Here is an 18,261-nt window from a genome sequence, read left to right on the forward strand (position 1 = left end):
CCATGTCCTGGAATTTAGCCGGACACTTGACTTTTTAGTGTGTACATGTATTACAAAAAGAAATATATAGTTGTAAAGTTGTTAAACTTACATTTTCATTGCCAAGTTTCATCAGAGTCCAATCGCAGCTAAGCTGCTTATCTGCCTGTATGTGATACCTTCCGTCAGTCCAGAAAACAGCTTTATCTTGAGTGACTAGAGCCTCTCCGAAACTACCGAAAAATCCTGTGATGTATTCCCTTCTTGCATCATGCGGTGCGACAGTCTCACTCTGCCGAGTAAAAAGTCCTAATTAACTACCGAATTGATAATAATTCTCACGCTGAAAGTATGGACCTGCACTCTACACTCTACTCCACCGGGCGTAAATTTTTATTTATGTTAAAAGTTTTTAACAATTCTGATGTATGATGCGGTAGCAGAAAAATATTACACTATTAAAAGCGAATTTTTTAAGTTCAACGACGTGTCTCGATTGTTCAAAATAACATGCAATAATATTCGTGATCGAACTTCTAGGACAAGAAAGTTCTAATGAAATCTGAAAAATTATGTTAATAGTACACTCCATCTTATCCTGTAAATATTATTGCTGATTACTGCAACCTACAAGTTTCAGTCTTGCGAGAATATTAAAAAATGAATATGAAAAAGCGATAATTAGGTACGATATTCTAAAAATCAAGTGAGTCTTTGATAAGTCGATACCTTTCTTACACGAGCTTTTATTCAGCTATTTAAAACTATCACGTCATAATTGCCATCTATAATTACTATTAACCACAGTCCTACTTCTTTTTAGCCCCTGAAATTTCTGCTTTCATTGCATTAATTGTATTTTTTATCGTCCCGAGTACAATCTTTGAATTTTTTACTCCTGTGATTTCCATTCTTTGAAAAGAATTCAATTCAAACCAGAATTAGTTAGGACTCTTGGGTCGTTTGGTTTCACTGTAAACACAACTTAATTACCTATTACAAAGCCCTATCGCAATTGTTTTCTCCCGTGAAAGTACGTCCACATAGAGTGTGAAGAAATTGATTCTAATGTTTCTAAAAATCTACCCAAATTTGTCGAAAAAAAAACAAAGCAGTAAGTCTTAGATTTTTACGATTTTTTGGGCTAAAATCAGTCTGTCTTGAAATCGATTCGTAGGACTCTCAGGAATACGAAACAAAGAAAACCTTTAGAACTTCCTCAGCTAGAGAGCTGCAAAGATAAGACGAAATTTTCTCAATTGTCGGCAGCAACTTTGATCGACTGCTACTAGCGATTTCAGATCATACACAATCTTTCTCTCTGGTAAAAGTACGCGCAAATAGCGTCTAAATCATTTGGTTCTAACGTTTTTAAAATTGTACAAAATTTAGGGAACAAAATACGAAGAGGATAGCTTTCATGCAATTCTTGCGGAAATAAACGTTTCATCTCAGAATAGATTTTTACCAGCTGGTTCATACTAATTGAACCCTCTGTAGAATAGGATTGGTATTTTCAGACATCATTCCATATTTTTTCGTTGTGCTGTGTAAAAAGTAGGTTATTCAAAATGTTGTCTTACTCGACCAGCAGCGTCCACTGTTATAGATTTTCATGGTCATTCAGCAACACGCTAATCCATGACTAGAGACTTGACATTTTCCTAAACCTAAGTTTCAAAACATAATTTCTTATTTGGTTATACTTTGTTCTGAGAAAGAGCTCCAATTTCTAAATATCATTCGAAGTATCGTATACGTAATTCATTTGCATATTGCATCGTAATGATACACTGTTTTCGAGATTAATATCATAAGAAATGATATTATTAACTGGGACAATTAAGACAGTAAATTTCATTTTAGAATTATATCTTCTAATCAGTAACTTTAAATGGGAAATTGAATTATTTGGTATCAAATTGCAAGATCGACGCAATGGAATTTACATATAAAAAAAAAATAAGAGTATAGCTGTATATTATCTGGAGTAAAAATTCCAAATATCTGGTATAATGGAAATTCTGAAATGAATTTGTGATTGAAAAAACAAATAGAATAGCCGCATTAAATCAAATATCGTCAACTATATATAAAATAAAAAACGAACCAAATCAAACGACAATAAGTAAATAACTCAAAAATCTAAACTAAACAGGAATGGCTACAAGGATGGGTTGGCATGCTGTTACGTTGGAACGAGCGGTATCACCGAAAACACACTTTTAAAAATAACTGGGTTCACGTATCGGTAAAATAAAACTGGTAAACGAACACTGGTAAAACAGACATATTATGAATCAACGGGGATTTTGACAAAAATATACCTCCGAAGGGCCGAGACGGCCTTGATTGAACGACGTCACGGTCTGAAAATGGAAGCATCTTTGTCAGTGTAATCTGTGAAACATAAAACTTAGGTGCTGTAGAAAAATTGTGGTATCCTATCAGATTTATATATTATTGTACTCTTCGGAATTCATGTCAGTACCGGTAGTTGGTTCAACTAACAGATAGATATCAGTTGAAATCAATCGAATCTTAGACGTGTTGGAACTGGAATTTGCATTCCTCGGATAACTACTTATATGACTGAACCAACAGGATTTTATTGCTACGTGTGAATTTCAGACGAAAATTGTGAGAAATTGATCAAAAACAAGAATTTTTCAGAGACAGCAAGAACTAAGTATAGGAATTTGTAAAATTACGCAAAAAATATCGGACAAAAATTGAAAGTATCTATACCGGGCCTAAATGTGGAAACAAGCCGTTTCGACGCTTAAAGATATGCATCAGGAGTTACAATTTGCCATCTCACGAACGAAATTGTAACGTCCAGTTGCTTATCTGTAGGCGCCGAGGTGGTTTGTTTCCACATTTGGGCCCGGTATAACTCCTACTGATACTTTTAGAGTACGGCGGTAAGAAAAATAAGGAAAAATATCGAAATTTGATGGAGAATCATAGAAAATTCGAAGATGATTTGGCATATTGTAAAGACACGGCGGAAAAAAAGCGGAGAGGTTGGCTAATTTGCACTGAAGAATCTTACAAGAAACATCGGTTGAATGTTTAGATGAAATGCGTATAATTAATTTACATGAAATACACAGTAATGTTCGTTAATCCCTTAGGCTTCCGGTTAACTTGTTTTCGGTCCGAAACAAAATACGAGCTCGATTTTGTACGCGAAGGGTACGGATTATTTGAGTCAAGTGATAATCGTTTCATTCTAGTAAATGTTGTGGTCAAATACGGCGAATGCAATACTTATTTAATTAAATAAAATACTTTTGACGGACGAAATACTTGTGGCAACTTAATTTAGAATTGAAGGAAGTCTTTGAATGATCATGCTACCAATTTATTCAAGATAACACGGCGTGAGTTCCTTGCGATAATGTGAATTTTGTATCAAAAAATGTGTGTTGAATTCATTAAAAATTTGATTGAACGCACCTCGATTATTTTTTTTTTTTTTTAATATGAAATTGCTCTATTAAAGCAAATTAAGCTTGTTCCGATTTATGTTTTTCTGAGTCAAGAATTCAATGGTTCAAACAAGTAATTAAACTTGTTGTTAGAAAAATCTTTTGCATTGATTGAATATTGGAGTCATTCAAGCGCACAATACAAATTCTTTCGAATCATATCATTTGTAAATCTGTTGACTGGAAATTTTGCAGAATTTATCCGATATTTAATGGATCTACCTCGAATACTTATCGTTGTATGTATATATTCTTTGCTTGTTTCAAAGCCTGCGGTGTTTCTTTTACCTTGTAAACAAATTAGTGCAACTGATTCGATCGGTTACGCCGAACAAGCTCTGGTTAGATCAACAAACTATGTCATTCAATGAATGTAAATTTTTTTCTAGCCAGATTCGTACTTATTTTATTTGAAGTACCCAATTATTTCTGTCAACGAACATGCGACTTGGAGTAACAATACATAAGCTTCAAATAAAATGATGATTGAATCAAGAAATTCGCTCAACTAAACCATTTTGACAAACCAACTAAATCGAAATTGTTGAATTGAAGTAATCGTAATTGTAAAAAATAAGGTATACTAGATTGAAGTGAAGGACTTCGACAAAATCTATGTTCTTGATTCAAGAATTCCTTTCCCTATATAGGTTCACAAATTATGTGATAGTAACTGGGGATGTAGCCGACGTGAGAGATTTAAAGTCATTGGCACATAATTCGTATACGTATAATCGATCTCGCATTTGGTTTCGGTTCGAAAAAAAAAAGTTAGTCGGAAGCCCAAGGCGTTAATAAACATTACTGTAGACAAATTTGCAGAGTGAATTCTCATTGCGCGTATGTACATACATACAGTGTATAAAATGCATTATTCACCTGATGAGCATCGTCCGAAGTAACAATGTAACCGTCAAGAGCAGGTCCTTGGACGCTCGTGATCCGGCTCATTTCCAGCCTCAACCGGCTAAGATTAATGGAGGTGTCGACTCTGTCGACAGGCTGATTTCCCTGGTGAGCACTAGCGGGGCAGTTGGATCTCGGGGATCCCTTGTAGTCCAGGGTATCGTCGGCGACATCTCGTATATTGCGCGTCCGCGCTGCAGCGGCCATTCCTGCGAATCGTGATTCGCAATTCATGACCAATGCAAAATGCAAAATATTCACAGGAATTGGAGAAAAAATGAAATAAGTGGTCAAAAAATTCACTTCTTCCAGTTGGAGGCGCCGGGTATCGATCCCGGTACCTCTCGCATGCTAAGCGAGCGCTCTACCATCTGAGCTACGCCCCCGGTGTATACGAAGGGAATAGAGTTTTAATCAAACTTGCATTGAACTAAACACGATCTATTTCGGTCTCTCACTTGTACGCTTGGTGCTTCTTTGGTAATAGGAAAACATATTGAGACCGATGGGTCTTTCTCGAGGAAATTTAGTATGTATCAGTAAACATTTTTAGATTGGTGTATATGCAATAGTAGAGATCAGTTATATAAACCGGTGAATGCGTGACGTGGATTCAAGTACATATAATTATTTCAGCAGGCTAAATCACGCGCGAATCAATCAATTTCCAATTTCGTCCTCGAAAAAGAAAGACATATTTAATTATACTATAATAATTTGATAAATACTCAATGTACGACTATGTTGAAGTGGAATTAATAAAAAGTATCAACTTTTGCCCAGCCAACCTGCTTAAGCGAATTCACAAGTAATTCTAAGTACAATTCTCTATACAATTATGATTCAACGTAATTTCTACGCACTTCTGTGACTTGCAATTGAATCAATTTTCTCCCCAGTAAAATAATATACATATATAAGAATTTTAAATTTTCTCATCAAGTTTAACTCAGTCGCAGCGAGTTGATATTTCATTTCCATTTAATGCGTTTGTGGCTAATGCTTGTAACTAGGGCCAAAACTCAAAATGACAGTGGTAGCATATTGCATTTGAAAGCAATATAATTCAGTGTCGAACGTATTCCCAGGAGTATTCCTCGATCAGGAAACTACGTTGATCGCGCCGTTTCTTAACACGCTACTCCGAACTCTGGTCTCCTGCTGAAAATCAAAAGCCACTACTGGTGGAGCCGAGAGTCAGCTCCCCGTTGTAATTTGTATCACACCTAATACGACAGTTGCCTTACTTCCGGTTAAAGTGACATCGACACCGTAAACTACCAACATCGCTGTGCAGGCACACATATACGGCGTGTATACATATTATAAAAATAAAAAACCAAAAGGTTTCCAAATTGAATTATCACTGACAATTGGTCTCGTTTTTCACTGGCCACGGTAATGTGTACCTGACAACGAAGTCACGGTAGTTCATCAGTTACGGAAGGAGAACTTACGATCAGTTACAAAATAATACTTCCGGTGTACGTATAATTCATTTCAGGTATAACTAATTTGACGCAAGTTCTTATACACATGATTATGCATATCATGCCTAAAGACCGCGGGACCTTGGTAAAATTAAATTTATTGTATGAGCATAACGTAATGCCAAGTAATTTAATGTAATTGCAAAAATTACGGGGGAAATCGCAGTGCTTACAATTCATAGTTTCCTCTCTGGCTTAATAATAGATAACACATTAATCTCGCGTGCAATGTTCACAGACACGTCACACGCCGTAATTGTTACGTCATTGCACTGTGTGTCAATGTCATGAAATTATCGTCTGACGTTTTACAGTTCGTTAGGGATTTTGATTGATTTTCGTAAGCCAATGGGCAAAGCGAGAACTACCTGATCGAAATACTAATCCGTTTCGTAAAGTTGATAATCACAATGCAATCCGTAATTAGTCAACGCAAATTGGCAGGCAGTGGCTGCTGTGCAATTTTTGAAAAATGAAGTATGGATAAAGCATCGCGTGTTGTCTCTTTCGTCTGTTCAAGCGACGGTGTAAAAAAATACACCGACAGGGCTCTGATTCGAACCCGAAAGTGCTGTCTAGGATCTGTGAACACAATATATTGCGTAACGTCCGGTGGGCGATAAACGCGATCGGGGGAAAGAGCGGATATAAAAGGCGAAAAATCTCTGTACCACCTGATGGATACCCGTATTAAGCGAGAGATGATGTCCGCGCAAATAATTTGCTTCGCTTGTGTTTTGCTCATTCCGGCGGTGATTTTGGCCGTTGAGGAAGTTGAGCTGGAAATAGAGCAGGGAAAGTTGAAGGGGATCAAGTCCAAAACGCTACTTGATCAAAAACCACTTTACATGTTCACCGGGATTCCATATGCTAAATCTATCCAAGGACCAAATAAATTTAAGGTACTGTAAAAGTTTCTTCGGTATACATTCTGTGAATGATTAATTAAAAGCAGTGTAGCCACTGTACTCGTGTTCTATTGACGTTAAAAAACAAAAAAAGAAGAGAATATTAATCGAAGCAATCCGCATTCCCCAAGGTCGCCGAACCGCCGGAATCCTGGTCCGGGGTTTACGATGCGACCCATCAAGGATCCGGTTGTGTGTCCTACTGCATGATGCGGCATAAGGTGGTCGGAGAAGACGACTGCTTATTCTTAAACGTTTACACTCCAGAGCCGAATAAGGATGCCAGAAAAGCAGTTATGGTCTTCTTCCATGGTGGTGGCTTCAATATGGACTCAGCAGAAACGGACTTTTACGGTCCATACTTCATTGTTGAAGAGGACGTTGTTCTGGTCACTGTCAACTCTAGACTAGGAGTGTTCGGTTAGTTTCTCAAGTGTAGTTATCTCGAGTTACGACCACAGGTTACGCTGCGCGTTAAAAAGCCGCGTTCTGAGTCTACCCCCACAGAATTAATGAAGACGTGGTAAATTTAATTTTCATGAGAACCAGCGCTTATATACTTGATAGTTACACCTTTTTTCGTTCTTATCAAGTGAAAGTTACGAGCTAAAACACAAAGAGTGTTCGTTGTCCGTGCCTGTAACGTGATGATTACGTCAAAGTTTTCGATTAGCATAAAGACTAATCAGGCTCTTTTTCATCATCATACCAAAGGGTTTCTGAGCACCGAGGATTCCGCTGCTCCGGGCAACTTGGGACTCAAGGATCAAAATGTCGCGTTGAAGTGGGTGCAGGAAAACATTCAGTACTTCGGAGGGTGTCCTCACAGGGTGACGATCTTTGGTCAGAGTTCTGGTGGTGCTTCTGTCCAGTATCATATGATGTCACCGATGTCCGCTGGTAGTGTAATAAGTCTCGATTTTTGTGATCACTTCCTAACCCAAGCAACGCTAATCCTACCTGCACTGAGAGAAATTTTCAATTCCAGTTACCGGTCAGTCCTTAACTATTTTCATTTTTCACCACAATCGAAAAATATAGTTCTAGGTAGAAAATAAAAATTAGTTTTCTAGCTGTTGCCAGAAAGTCTAGTATCCGTTACTATTCTTTCTCATTACGATCACCGTTACTATATTTTCTTGTAACTGTTGCGAAAATTTAATGCTCGTGCAACAATAAATTGATGTTAAAGCCTTATTTAACTAAAAAAGTATAGTAAACCGAACAAACTGATTTTCCGTTGCCATTACCAAAAAAGGATCGACAATAGCGCAAAATGGTTACGTGTACCTAGTTTTTCGTAATTCCAACAATATTCAAACAGTTTTTGTAACGATACCTAATTTTTCTCTGTGTGATGGTCGAATAGTCGATTCATGAATTTTTCTTGGCGCAGGACTTTTCCAGAACGCGCTTTCGCAGGGCGGTTCTGCGGTTGCTCCATGGGCCATAACGCACCACGCGAAAGAGGCTGCATTCAAGCTAGGGAAAGCTTTGGGTATCGATACTACTGATTCTGCTATTCTTCTCAAGGAACTTACTCAGTTACCAAGCTATGAAATAGTCGAGGCTGCAATGACCGTCGATCAAACTGAGGTGAGTACGTAGCAAAGTAATATTGTGAAATTTGATCTGATTAACGCACGGCTGTCATTGACTCGTAATGAAGATCGGTTCATTTCACGGATTTCAAAAAAAAAAAAAACACTTCAGGGTAAGGAAATAAGAGTTATTCTCCAATCGACCGTCGCGTCGGTTACTTTTCTTAATTTTACAACACTTCGACTCTGATTAAAGAATTCGTTATTCTTATTTCTTGTTCCTCTGAGTTTTTTTTTTTTTTTTTTTGCATAACGGACTTAAGGTAAAAGGATTGAGAAAAACGGGTGGACTCATTTTCATCTGAGCGAACAATGAGCTGGGTGAATCACTTCAGACTCAGCATTTCGGTTGACTCCATCATAGCGGAGAAATTAAATGATCTCCTGAACCCATTGCCAGATTAATTTCGAGAAAAGAAATATTGCTTATGGCTAGATGCTGATGTTCTCTGAAACATCATAAAGAAATAGCAGATGTATAGGTGATATAATGCGAGTCAACTTGTCATGTACGTCATGAAATGTGAGCGTTAGGGTAACAGCAAAATATGTGTGTGTCACTTACTGGTGTTCCTTGTCGCGGTCCAGTTATAACGAATTAACGATCAATATTGCTGTCTGTCGCTTTTGTATTCAATTATTTAATATTTTAGAGAGCCTTGCCAAACAGATGATTGATACCGAGTTGTCTTTGAGCTTCATGCTTCCTATGTCCGAATCGATCCACGCGAATAGTCGCTTTTGTTGACTGTTCGCCAGCATTGCTTTATCTCTTCAACTCGACAAATGAACGAGAACTTGTGGTTAAGTCCATGCTTCATAATTCATCTAATTCTAATAGCGGAGCGACACTTCGGACCTGCATTAAATCTCGTTTAAACCATTTTAGAATGCAATGAATGGTCACAACAATGCGTTTATCCCATCCGTGGAACCGGACGTTGGTCAAGAAGTTTTCCTACCTGCCGATCCGTGGGAGTTGATTATGAAAGGAAAAATATCGGACGTACCGTACATGGCAGGATTGAATCTTAATGAGACGTTGTTTTTGAAGAGCGGTAATAGTTGTTCAAGATGGAAATATACGTCGCTTTGTCACGATCGTTTCCATGCCAGGGAGACTGACAATGATCGATTACTTTTCAGCGCTCATCACGTCCGCCGATATGATGAACGAACACTTCGAAAATTTCCTACCAGATGATTTGAATGTTACCGACACTGCCCAGCAAAAACAGATTGCTGATATGATGAGAAAATTTTATCTCGACGATAAACCACTCACTAAGGACTTGTTGCGAGAATTCGGGCAGGTAATCAATGACAAAGAATTAATAATCCGTAAAGTATAGTTTCGTTGACCAACGGAACAAAATTTATTCATCTGTAACTCTTCAGATGACGATGGATGTGATGTTTACTTGCCCCGTGCAAATACCCCTTACAATAATAAACTCCCTCAAGTCTACGCCTACCTACAACTACTTGTTCATTTACGACTCATACCTTGGAATTTTTAAAGTCATGGGATTCTACGATGGTACAGAAGGCAAGTTTCAATTCCATAATTAAAATGCTTGGGAACAAGTTTGTCAATTTATCGATTAAATAAAATGAATCGAACATTCGATGGTTAAAAATGTTCTTTTCTTTAATAAAATACGTATGGTTAAATACTCGTACTTAAGCCGTAGTAAATATCTGGTATCTTTCATAAAACAATACTTATTCCGTTCTATCATCAAAATCTATGAAGTATATGTTCGATTAGACTGTAATATAGATGTTGCAAATTGCGTACGACAATTGAACAAAGACTAATTGATTTTTCATGCCGGGTAACAGGTGTGATTCACGGAGACGAGATGGGTTTCATATTGCATAATCGTTTTCTTAATTCGGTACCGCAACCGGGCTCTGACCAGGAAAGAGTCACTCGCCTCCTAACCAAGCTCTGGGCGAACTTCGCCAAAACGGGGTGAGTAGCCATTAATAACCGAGATAAAACAGGTTTAACCGAGAGACGATCTTCTCGCACTTTTTTTTCAAATCTCGCATTTATTCCCACGTTACAGAAATCCTACGCCTGCTTTAGACGAATATATAACGATGAATTGGGAGCCGATGGGGAAGGAGAACAATTACGCCATCATCGATCGAGAACTGACTATGGACAAGAACATGTTCAAGGAAAGGATCGATTTTTGGTTACCAATTTACAAGGATGTAATTGGCGATTTTGCTAAACTATTCTAGAATTTACGACGGCTGATTTAATTTCACTTATACTATTCACGTAGTTTCGATACAAAGGAAAACTACCACCTTGGCTTTTTATGGCACTCACGTTAATCGTTATGATACTATTTGAAAATAGAATAAATATATTGTTTACAAAAATGGATGAGACGGTAGCAGCGTCGCAGTCAGTGTTATATTTGAAGTAAGATGTCAAGTTCAACTGCCGAAAAAGTGGAAGAACAAAAATGGAGAACGCCTAGTAGACGGCAAGGCGGTATAACTCAAGGTAAAGAAGGCAGGGATTCGAGACAATCGGTCTCGAACTAATCTCGAAGGTTTCGCCATTGCTTTTGGTCGATTGAGCAAGTTCGTTCGCCACTCACTTTTAACGCTCCTCGCTACCAGGCGATCATGAAATTACAGCGGTGCTATTACAATTTGAACCATTGAATCGCGTAACCCGGCGATATGATTCAAATGAGGAAAAATTCTGTGTAGCCACGCCCCGACCGGTATGAATATATAGGAAAATTGTTAAACAGGCAGAAAGTATCGAGTTAAAAAAATGTCCATTAAAGAGAGACAATTCGTGTGAACAATAATCCGAGCTAACTCCGTAGCAAGTACCTACGGTGCATGAGCTGTGAGGGGAATACATTTTTCAGGATCTCGGTTCCCCCATTCCGGCTACAAACGCTCATTCTCGAGAATTAGTTCTCAACCCTCTCAATGATACCACGCGAAAAATGCAACTACAGGATCACCGAACTGAGTATGTACGTATTTCACCAGCTGTATTCTTGAAAGAGAATGTGAAAAACATAGGAGTGTCGTAGTGGGGAAAGCGCCAGAGCAGAGATTAGGGGAAGCGGCACTATTGGGAGTGACACTATTGAGAGGTTGCACTGTACCATGGTGCTAAAAATTGGCTGCAACGGATTGGCATAAGATTGGCAGAGGCGAACGGAGATAGTCCAGATGCCGTGGACTCGGGCTAGTCCGCATTTCGAGATGATCCTCAGCATCTGTCTATCAGGATATCATAACCCGTTGCGGTACAGAAGACGTTTATCGTCGACTTCGCGGTTTGGACCATTCCGAGGACATCCGCCAGTCAGTTGTAATTGCGACTTTCGCCGAGGCTCTTCGGAGGTCGCGAGGCATACTCGCAATAGTATCGTTGTTCCGGATATTCGAGAGCGAGATGTCGCAGTCGTGAAGCGGGGGAATCTCGAGGAATGTTCAACTAGAACCGCATACGGAAAAGGAAGTAACCGATGGCCGGAAAAAAGAGGGGCGCGGGAGGATGAGGATGGTGAATATTGAGTCAGCAAAAAAGTCACGCGTACAAGCTAGGGCTGAACAAATTAAATGAGGTTCTCCATTGGTAAACTGAGATGGCTCTTTGCAGCAGGGTAACATCTTCGCGTTCTCTAAGGATCATTTTTGGAACAGCGAGGAGAAAGCGATTTTATTTTAACGGAAGGGGCTGATCAGTTTAAATACTTTTATAGACATTATATGGCAAATTTAAGAATACGTTTTACTGAGAATTGAAACGCTCGTCTAATCGCATAAATTGGGTAGGTTCGTTGTATCCATTGAATTTACCGGTCCCGTAGGGCGAGGCGAAAGCAGTAAATTAGGGGATGAATGTTGGCAGACAGGGTGAAAGATCCGGAAAGTACGAGACCGAGAGGGTCGAGCTTAGAATAAGTATCGTGAAAATCAGGTATTCCTTGCACTGTAACTTATTACACAGACGTATATATAATTGCAGAATTGTATTTTTACTCGATAGAAAGTGTAAAGATTCTAATATAAATTATTCAAATATAAATTATATGGTAATACTTAAACCCAGTTAATTGATCTAAGTGAAAATTGTGTTTGAGTCGAATTGACCTTCCTCGCAAGTAACGGAAAATTATTTGAAAAAATTGACACGTTTGTAATTTGATTAAATCAGCGACAAATTGGCCTCTCATCCTGTTGCGTGTTGATTTCACCGATACTCCAATGATATGGTATTAAAATTCCAATTTAATATCACGCGCATCAAATTTGATTTCATTGTATTCAAAGCTCCATTATAGCATACCTAACAGTTCGTACTTCATCGAGGTTTGGGCAATCGATACTCGCAACTAAAAGAGACGAAACGAAACGCGACAAATAATAATGCGAATCGAATCGCGCACCCATAGAGTGCATCGGATGTTGGAGCAATGTACCATACCTACCATCTGCAAATTCTGTATTCCTGTCAACTTTCAGATGTGGGACTTGTTCCGACTGCAATATCTTCACAGACGTCCGGTTTTGTACCTACATAGAGAAGTGGACGGAGCAATTATATCTCGGGTGGAACCGGTCGACGGTGCGGGACGAGATCGTGAAGAAATCTGTGAATTTTTCGATTCCTTATACAGAGGGTGGAACGTCGCGGAAACCCGCCATGATACCAGGAGAGCATCGCCGGGCGAAAGTAGCTACCTGGCATTCCCGTTCGATCCTTACCCTCCCCTAAATTCAGCGCCGAGTATACAACGCGTCGCCATTTCACCCCTCGAAAGGGTGCGGACACCCGGCAGCTGTACGCGGTATCGGAAACCGATGAGACAAGGAGGTCTACGATGTGTCGTTACCTCCTGATCAGGATTTCAGGATTACGACCGGGTTACCGCCTCAGGCGTCTCATCTCTTTTCTCCCTTCCGGGGATTAGGGCTAGTGGCTATTAGCACCATTGGGTCACCTTGAGGGTTTTTGGATGACCGGTGACCAAAGTTTGACCATCAAGCGCAGCATCGGAAGCCAGGGAGATTCGAGGGCGAACGATAGCTGAAAAAATCTGCGCCGAATAAATGATTAAGCATGAGTGATTCATTGGAATTATACAATAAAAACCTCTGTGTAGATAATACTGGAAGTGAAACGCGGTGACGTGGACACGTGGACGTGGGAAATGAGTCAAGGCACCCGGCTTTCAGGAACCTCGTTATAAAGTATTCGGTGGAAATTTCTTTGAGCTCGTGGATAACGAGGGTATATTGACAGTCGATATCCGGGATTGGTTGTCTAATAATCGAAAACAGGAATTTCCGATTGGTTCTGGGAGCGGGCTGGCATACGGAGCTGGAGGTTCCACGGCCTTGTCGGCGTTGCACGATGACCCGCGACGCCCAGTGTTTGACAAATCGATACTCCACGGTCTAGTGATAAGATAACGGCGCGTGTAGCGCTAGTCCAGATGGTGAAAACGCGACCGGAAACGGATCAGGGTAGTACGCGGGCCAGAAAGTGAGAAGGCGCGTGAAAAGAACCGTCGATACCATGCACGTCATCTTTTCATCTCCCCCTTTTCGTGCCGAACCCTTAGCTTCCGACTGCCGACGCAAGTCGCCGGGTCAACACGGACAGCAGGCTAAATCCCTTGTTATTTATCGGAAAACAAGGGCGGTTTCCTACCAGGAATCCACGACGTTGAAGGTGTGGCTTTCAACCCCTGCGTATTTCGCCCGCACCTCTGCGGGGTGCCTAATGACACTCCTGCACCCTTCGCGTCTGCTCGAGGCCTGCGCGTACAGTTACCCCCTTATGTTTCTGCACGTGAGTGTCTATTGTGTTACTTAGGATCGATCATGGAGCTCTCACCTTTGCCACTGCTAGGCTTACCCCAAAGTCAGCTGGCTCCGGCGGCCATATTGTACGACATATGTTTACAATTGGTTTTGATTCATCTACCGATGAGTGAAATTTTTTTCAACTGCCAGCTTACAAAGTATCTTTTTTGAGGAGATTGGTTAGTCAAGTATCGATCGTTTCATTTATTCTGTTACGAGATCATCACATATTAAATACTTATCTCTGATATTAATGTACTCTTAAACTACGGCTAGATCTCTTTAAAAATACAAAAATAGACAATACTGGAATTATAAACAAAAGCTTGGATAGCAATGCTTGGATTCAAATCACTTCAACATGGTTAAAGATTTAGTAGATTCGTTAGATTTCTCTGTACGATGCCTCAGTTTATTCGGAAGACTGCTTTCAACAATTTCACTAGAATACTTTTTTTCTAATCATGTTGGTATCTTTAAATATTCAATCTTACAACATTTTACTGATATTGATAGTTATGATCATCAAATAGCAATACTGAATTGTCAACTTGAAAAAAAAAACAAAATCGAAAAAAATCTTCCGAATGAAATGAGCCATCAAGAGTGAAATACAATGAATCTACTAAATTTTTAATCTTTTCAGCGATTAGAAACGGAACGTGGATATCTAAGCTTTTATTTACAATTCCAGGACTTTCTATTTCTGTATTGTTTAAAGAAATCTTCGTGGCTAATAAGCTCAGGAATATAATAATTTGATACATTATACTCGATGGACGATTTGCAATGAAATTAATAAAATGTATCGACGTTTGGCTAACCTCACCTCACCTCATTAATTAAGATATTGCAGTGATAACCCGCATGAGATATTTACAGTTCTTTTAAATGAATTGTCGGTTCTTTCATTTCTTCAGGAATTTTACTGCGTCGATTTTCTTGTCGAAATATCTTAATTCCAACCTTATTGAAAAAATTCCAATTATACAGAATGTAAAATTATCGTCATACAGTTATGGTCTTGCTGATAATAAGAGAATACTCAATTTGGTTTACTAAAAGTTGAGTAGTTCAAATAAAATTACTCAATGCGAATAGATAAGATATCCCTTGAATCAAATTGTAAATGAAATGACTTGGTTGTATTACAATTTTTTCCCAGCGTACTGTAATATACATGTAATACAGATATCTACGATGGAAAAGTAATGTTAATTCAAAGTAAAGATATCAATATTATCCTCGAAGATTTCTCAGTAAATTCGTAAGAAAATTAAGAATTTTACAGTTGGATATTACGTATATACTGGTTACCCCAAAAATGTCTATAAAAATTTGTTTAATTAATTCGATATTTCTTCAGGAAACTGTGGACAGCTTTGTGCAGTATTCGACATATAAAAAAAAAAAAAATTTGGGACATTTGCAAAAATAAATGTTACCTTCATATATAATCATAGGTATTAGAGGTATACATTATGGATATATTAAAATGATTATAAAAATTTATAATTCTGCATCAATTATTCCCGCCAAAAATCAAAGACCATCTTTTACCGACGGATTTAAATGTGGAGTTCAATAATTGAGTCGTGTTCTCTGTGACAAAAGCCATCCACAGTTTTGATACAGTGAAACGAGTTTACGTCAGGAAACAAAAATAAATTCGGAACGAGGCTGTTCCTAGAAAATAAAGGCATCACCCTCTACATTTTGAAACATTTGCTTAATTATCACGTTAAAGGCGTTGGAATGTCAACACAGGAGATTTCAATCACCGGTTTCATTAAGTATAAACAAACTGGATGTCAAGTGCGCGTGGCCAAATCAACGGTCTTTCGGTCTTCGCCGTATTGCCTTTGAATTGCTCGAGCGCGTGTTTAAGACTGTCAAACAATGTCAGCCAAAGATAACAAAGATAAAGTGGACGATGACAGCTGTGTTAGATGAGAACAGAATGTATATTATTCTCTCGTTCAGGATAACGCGAATAAAAAAGTCAAAGGCGTGTTTTGTTTTCTGAATCATTTTTTAAATAAGCGTTATTCAATCTTGAAAGGTTCATTCTCATATGCATACGTATAAACAATTTAGGAAAGAAAGTGGAAACGGTGGATGATAAATAATTTAATGATAAGAAAGAGCGAAGAAGCAGCCGCTTCTCACGATCGTGGATTTGCAGTTATTCAGGAAAACAGAAAGTCGAGAAATGGCAATGGTTGTCTTGGCGCGCTGCTGCGTCGCGGGCTTTTTATTTTCCAACTGTATGCAGACAATGGGATAACTTACCTGCGCGATATACAAGCCTGGTACACAGCGCGAAGCTTTGCGTTAAAAAAACGTTAACCATTGATTTCCACTCGGTTATAGGCGCATCGTTATTTCAAACTGCCGCAACCGCGTTTGGCTAGATCGAAAAGAATCTATCCCCGTCTGTATAAATAGATTCTGGACGCGAAAATAATCGATCAGCTTGGACTTTCGCACGAATTTTTTTTAAAAAATGTATAGAATCCATGAAATTAATGATTACGATCACTTTTTGCTAGCCATTTTTTAGAGACGGAAGATTGTTGTGAACCTGAACTGATAAACGATTTCATGTGATAAATCAAATCGCTTAATATATTGTGTTAACGTCGTCAATTATTATAACACGTCATTTAAAACTAGTTTGTAAGCTGTTTCGAATCACTACTCAACGAATCAATACTTTGCGTTTAACAGTGAATGATACACGTCGGGCAATGAGCGCTTTAAGCACGTGCGAATGAATTTACCGAGCTAAATGAACAGTTCTAATCAATACGTCGAAGGTGATATGATGACTGAGCTACTCTTGCTATAATTTTCAGTGATGCGAATTACAGCTCAATAACTAGTAAATGCTCGAAATCATTTTACGACCGAAATAAAATTGCAAGTGAAACGGCGCCAGCGGCCATTTTGATATATTGCCTTGATGACTGAATCGCAGTACTTAACCCTAAACATCGGATTTAAAGGCTTCGTTCCGACACAATGAATTCATATTCGGTATAAACTGGGTCTGGCTGACGATACTGGTTTACGTTACAGCCGGAAAAACTTTGATCTTGATCAATGTATGCGGGACAGTTTCTGGTATGACTATGAATAGTGGAGTAACAAGGATCAAATTTTCGTGATATCCTTATCGACGGTTAATCAAAATTTCGGGTATAGAGAAATACGCTGTATTAATTCTAACTAATCGTAAAGCTAGGTTAGGTTGATGCACCTTATTCACAGAGCCTCGTTTTACTCTCAGCCCCCGAACTCGTAGCATGTTGTACAAAAACGGAGAAAAAAGTGAGGACAAGACAAAGTGTGACGACAAACAGAAATTGACCTACCCTGAAAACAAAATGCAAACGCAGTGAAAAGTAGCATAACTACGAAACGTTCGCATATCCATAGAGCGTATAACACGAAACGATGGCGGTGGCCATTTTTTTGTTTACAAATATTGTACAAATGACAACGTGACGTAGCAGGACTTTATGACGTAGCGGGGGATGATCAAGGCGGTAAAGGAAGCCTCGTTAATTAGGGTGAAACAATAGAAAACGAGGATTTTCATCGGGGCAACATGAGGCAGAGGAGGTTGAAGCGTGGGAGTGTCATGGCGGCATAATACGAGTCGGTCGCGCCGGTGTAAACTGGGTGGAAATTTCCGCGAGGTTATATTTCCGGCAGGCCGGTGCCCCGATATTGCAATCACGTTTATCCGCAGTTTCTACGAGTATATTTCTTGGTTGCGGGTCGCACGCGTCAAGCTTTGCGATTAGCTATATCTTGCTGTTAAGCGTGGCGCGTTTTTAGCACTTCCACGTATCTCGTAACGGTTCACACATGCCGAAACAATAATTCAGCGAAGCCCGAAGGCCGTTAGTCACTCCCTAAAAATAAGAACTAAATTATAGTTTAACTTTCGATTCGTGTAAAGTCTGTCATTTTACTGGAAACAAGGTCATGACTGGAAAATACGCTGAAA

The 18,261-nt window shown here is 39.0% G+C and overlaps 2 protein-coding genes and 1 non-coding gene across 6 annotated transcripts in view; 1 reads left to right on the forward strand and 2 right to left on the reverse strand.

The window, feature by feature from the left end:
- The window catches only part of LOC124224951 (xaa-Pro aminopeptidase 1), a 42,317-nt gene that overhangs the window by 7,409 nt on the left and 16,647 nt on the right, over nt 1-18,261 (reverse strand). For 3 of the 4 annotated variants that reach the window (XM_046637261.2, XM_069133010.1, XM_069133009.1), the window contains 3 exons: nt 4,353-4,588; nt 2,307-2,348; nt 92-271 (listed from right to left, as the gene is read on the reverse strand). In XM_046637261.2, the coding sequence (XP_046493217.1) occupies nt 92-271; nt 2,307-2,348; nt 4,353-4,588 (458 nt within the window). Of the gene's footprint in view, nt 1-91; nt 272-2,306; nt 2,349-4,352; nt 4,589-18,261 lie in introns of those variants that run through there. The other variant, XM_046637260.2, reaches the window with a different exon arrangement.
- On the reverse strand, nt 4,693-4,765 carry TRNAA-AGC (transfer RNA alanine (anticodon AGC)). Its single transcript has one exon. It is a non-coding gene; the product is annotated as a tRNA-Ala (tRNA).
- On the forward strand, nt 6,539-10,782 carry LOC124224955 (carboxylic ester hydrolase). Its single transcript, XM_046637273.2, has 9 exons — nt 6,539-6,771; nt 6,909-7,197; nt 7,492-7,677; nt 8,174-8,373; nt 9,268-9,436; nt 9,525-9,691; nt 9,777-9,927; nt 10,224-10,356; nt 10,454-10,782. Exons 1-9 carry the CDS (start codon nt 6,547-6,549, stop codon nt 10,632-10,634), a joined length of 1,701 nt encoding a protein of 566 aa, XP_046493229.1. The 5' UTR covers nt 6,539-6,546; the 3' UTR covers nt 10,635-10,782.

Source organism: Neodiprion pinetum, chromosome 1 (assembly GCF_021155775.2).
Source record: "Neodiprion pinetum isolate iyNeoPine1 chromosome 1, iyNeoPine1.2, whole genome shotgun sequence".
Lineage (NCBI taxonomy): Eukaryota > Metazoa > Arthropoda > Insecta > Hymenoptera > Diprionidae > Neodiprion > Neodiprion pinetum.

Bases quoted from the DNA above. Each gene is read 5' to 3' on its own strand.
- LOC124224955 (XM_046637273.2), top strand. From the start codon at position 6,547: ATGGATACCCGTATTAAGCGAGAGATGATGTCCGCGCAAATAATTTGC. The intron at 6,772-6,908 runs GTACTGTAAAAG...GCATTCCCCAAG, and splicing joins AAGGACCAAATAAATTTAAG to GTCGCCGAACCGCCGGAATC. The intron at 8,374-9,267 runs GTGAGTACGTAG...AAACCATTTTAG, and splicing joins TGACCGTCGATCAAACTGAG to AATGCAATGAATGGTCACAA.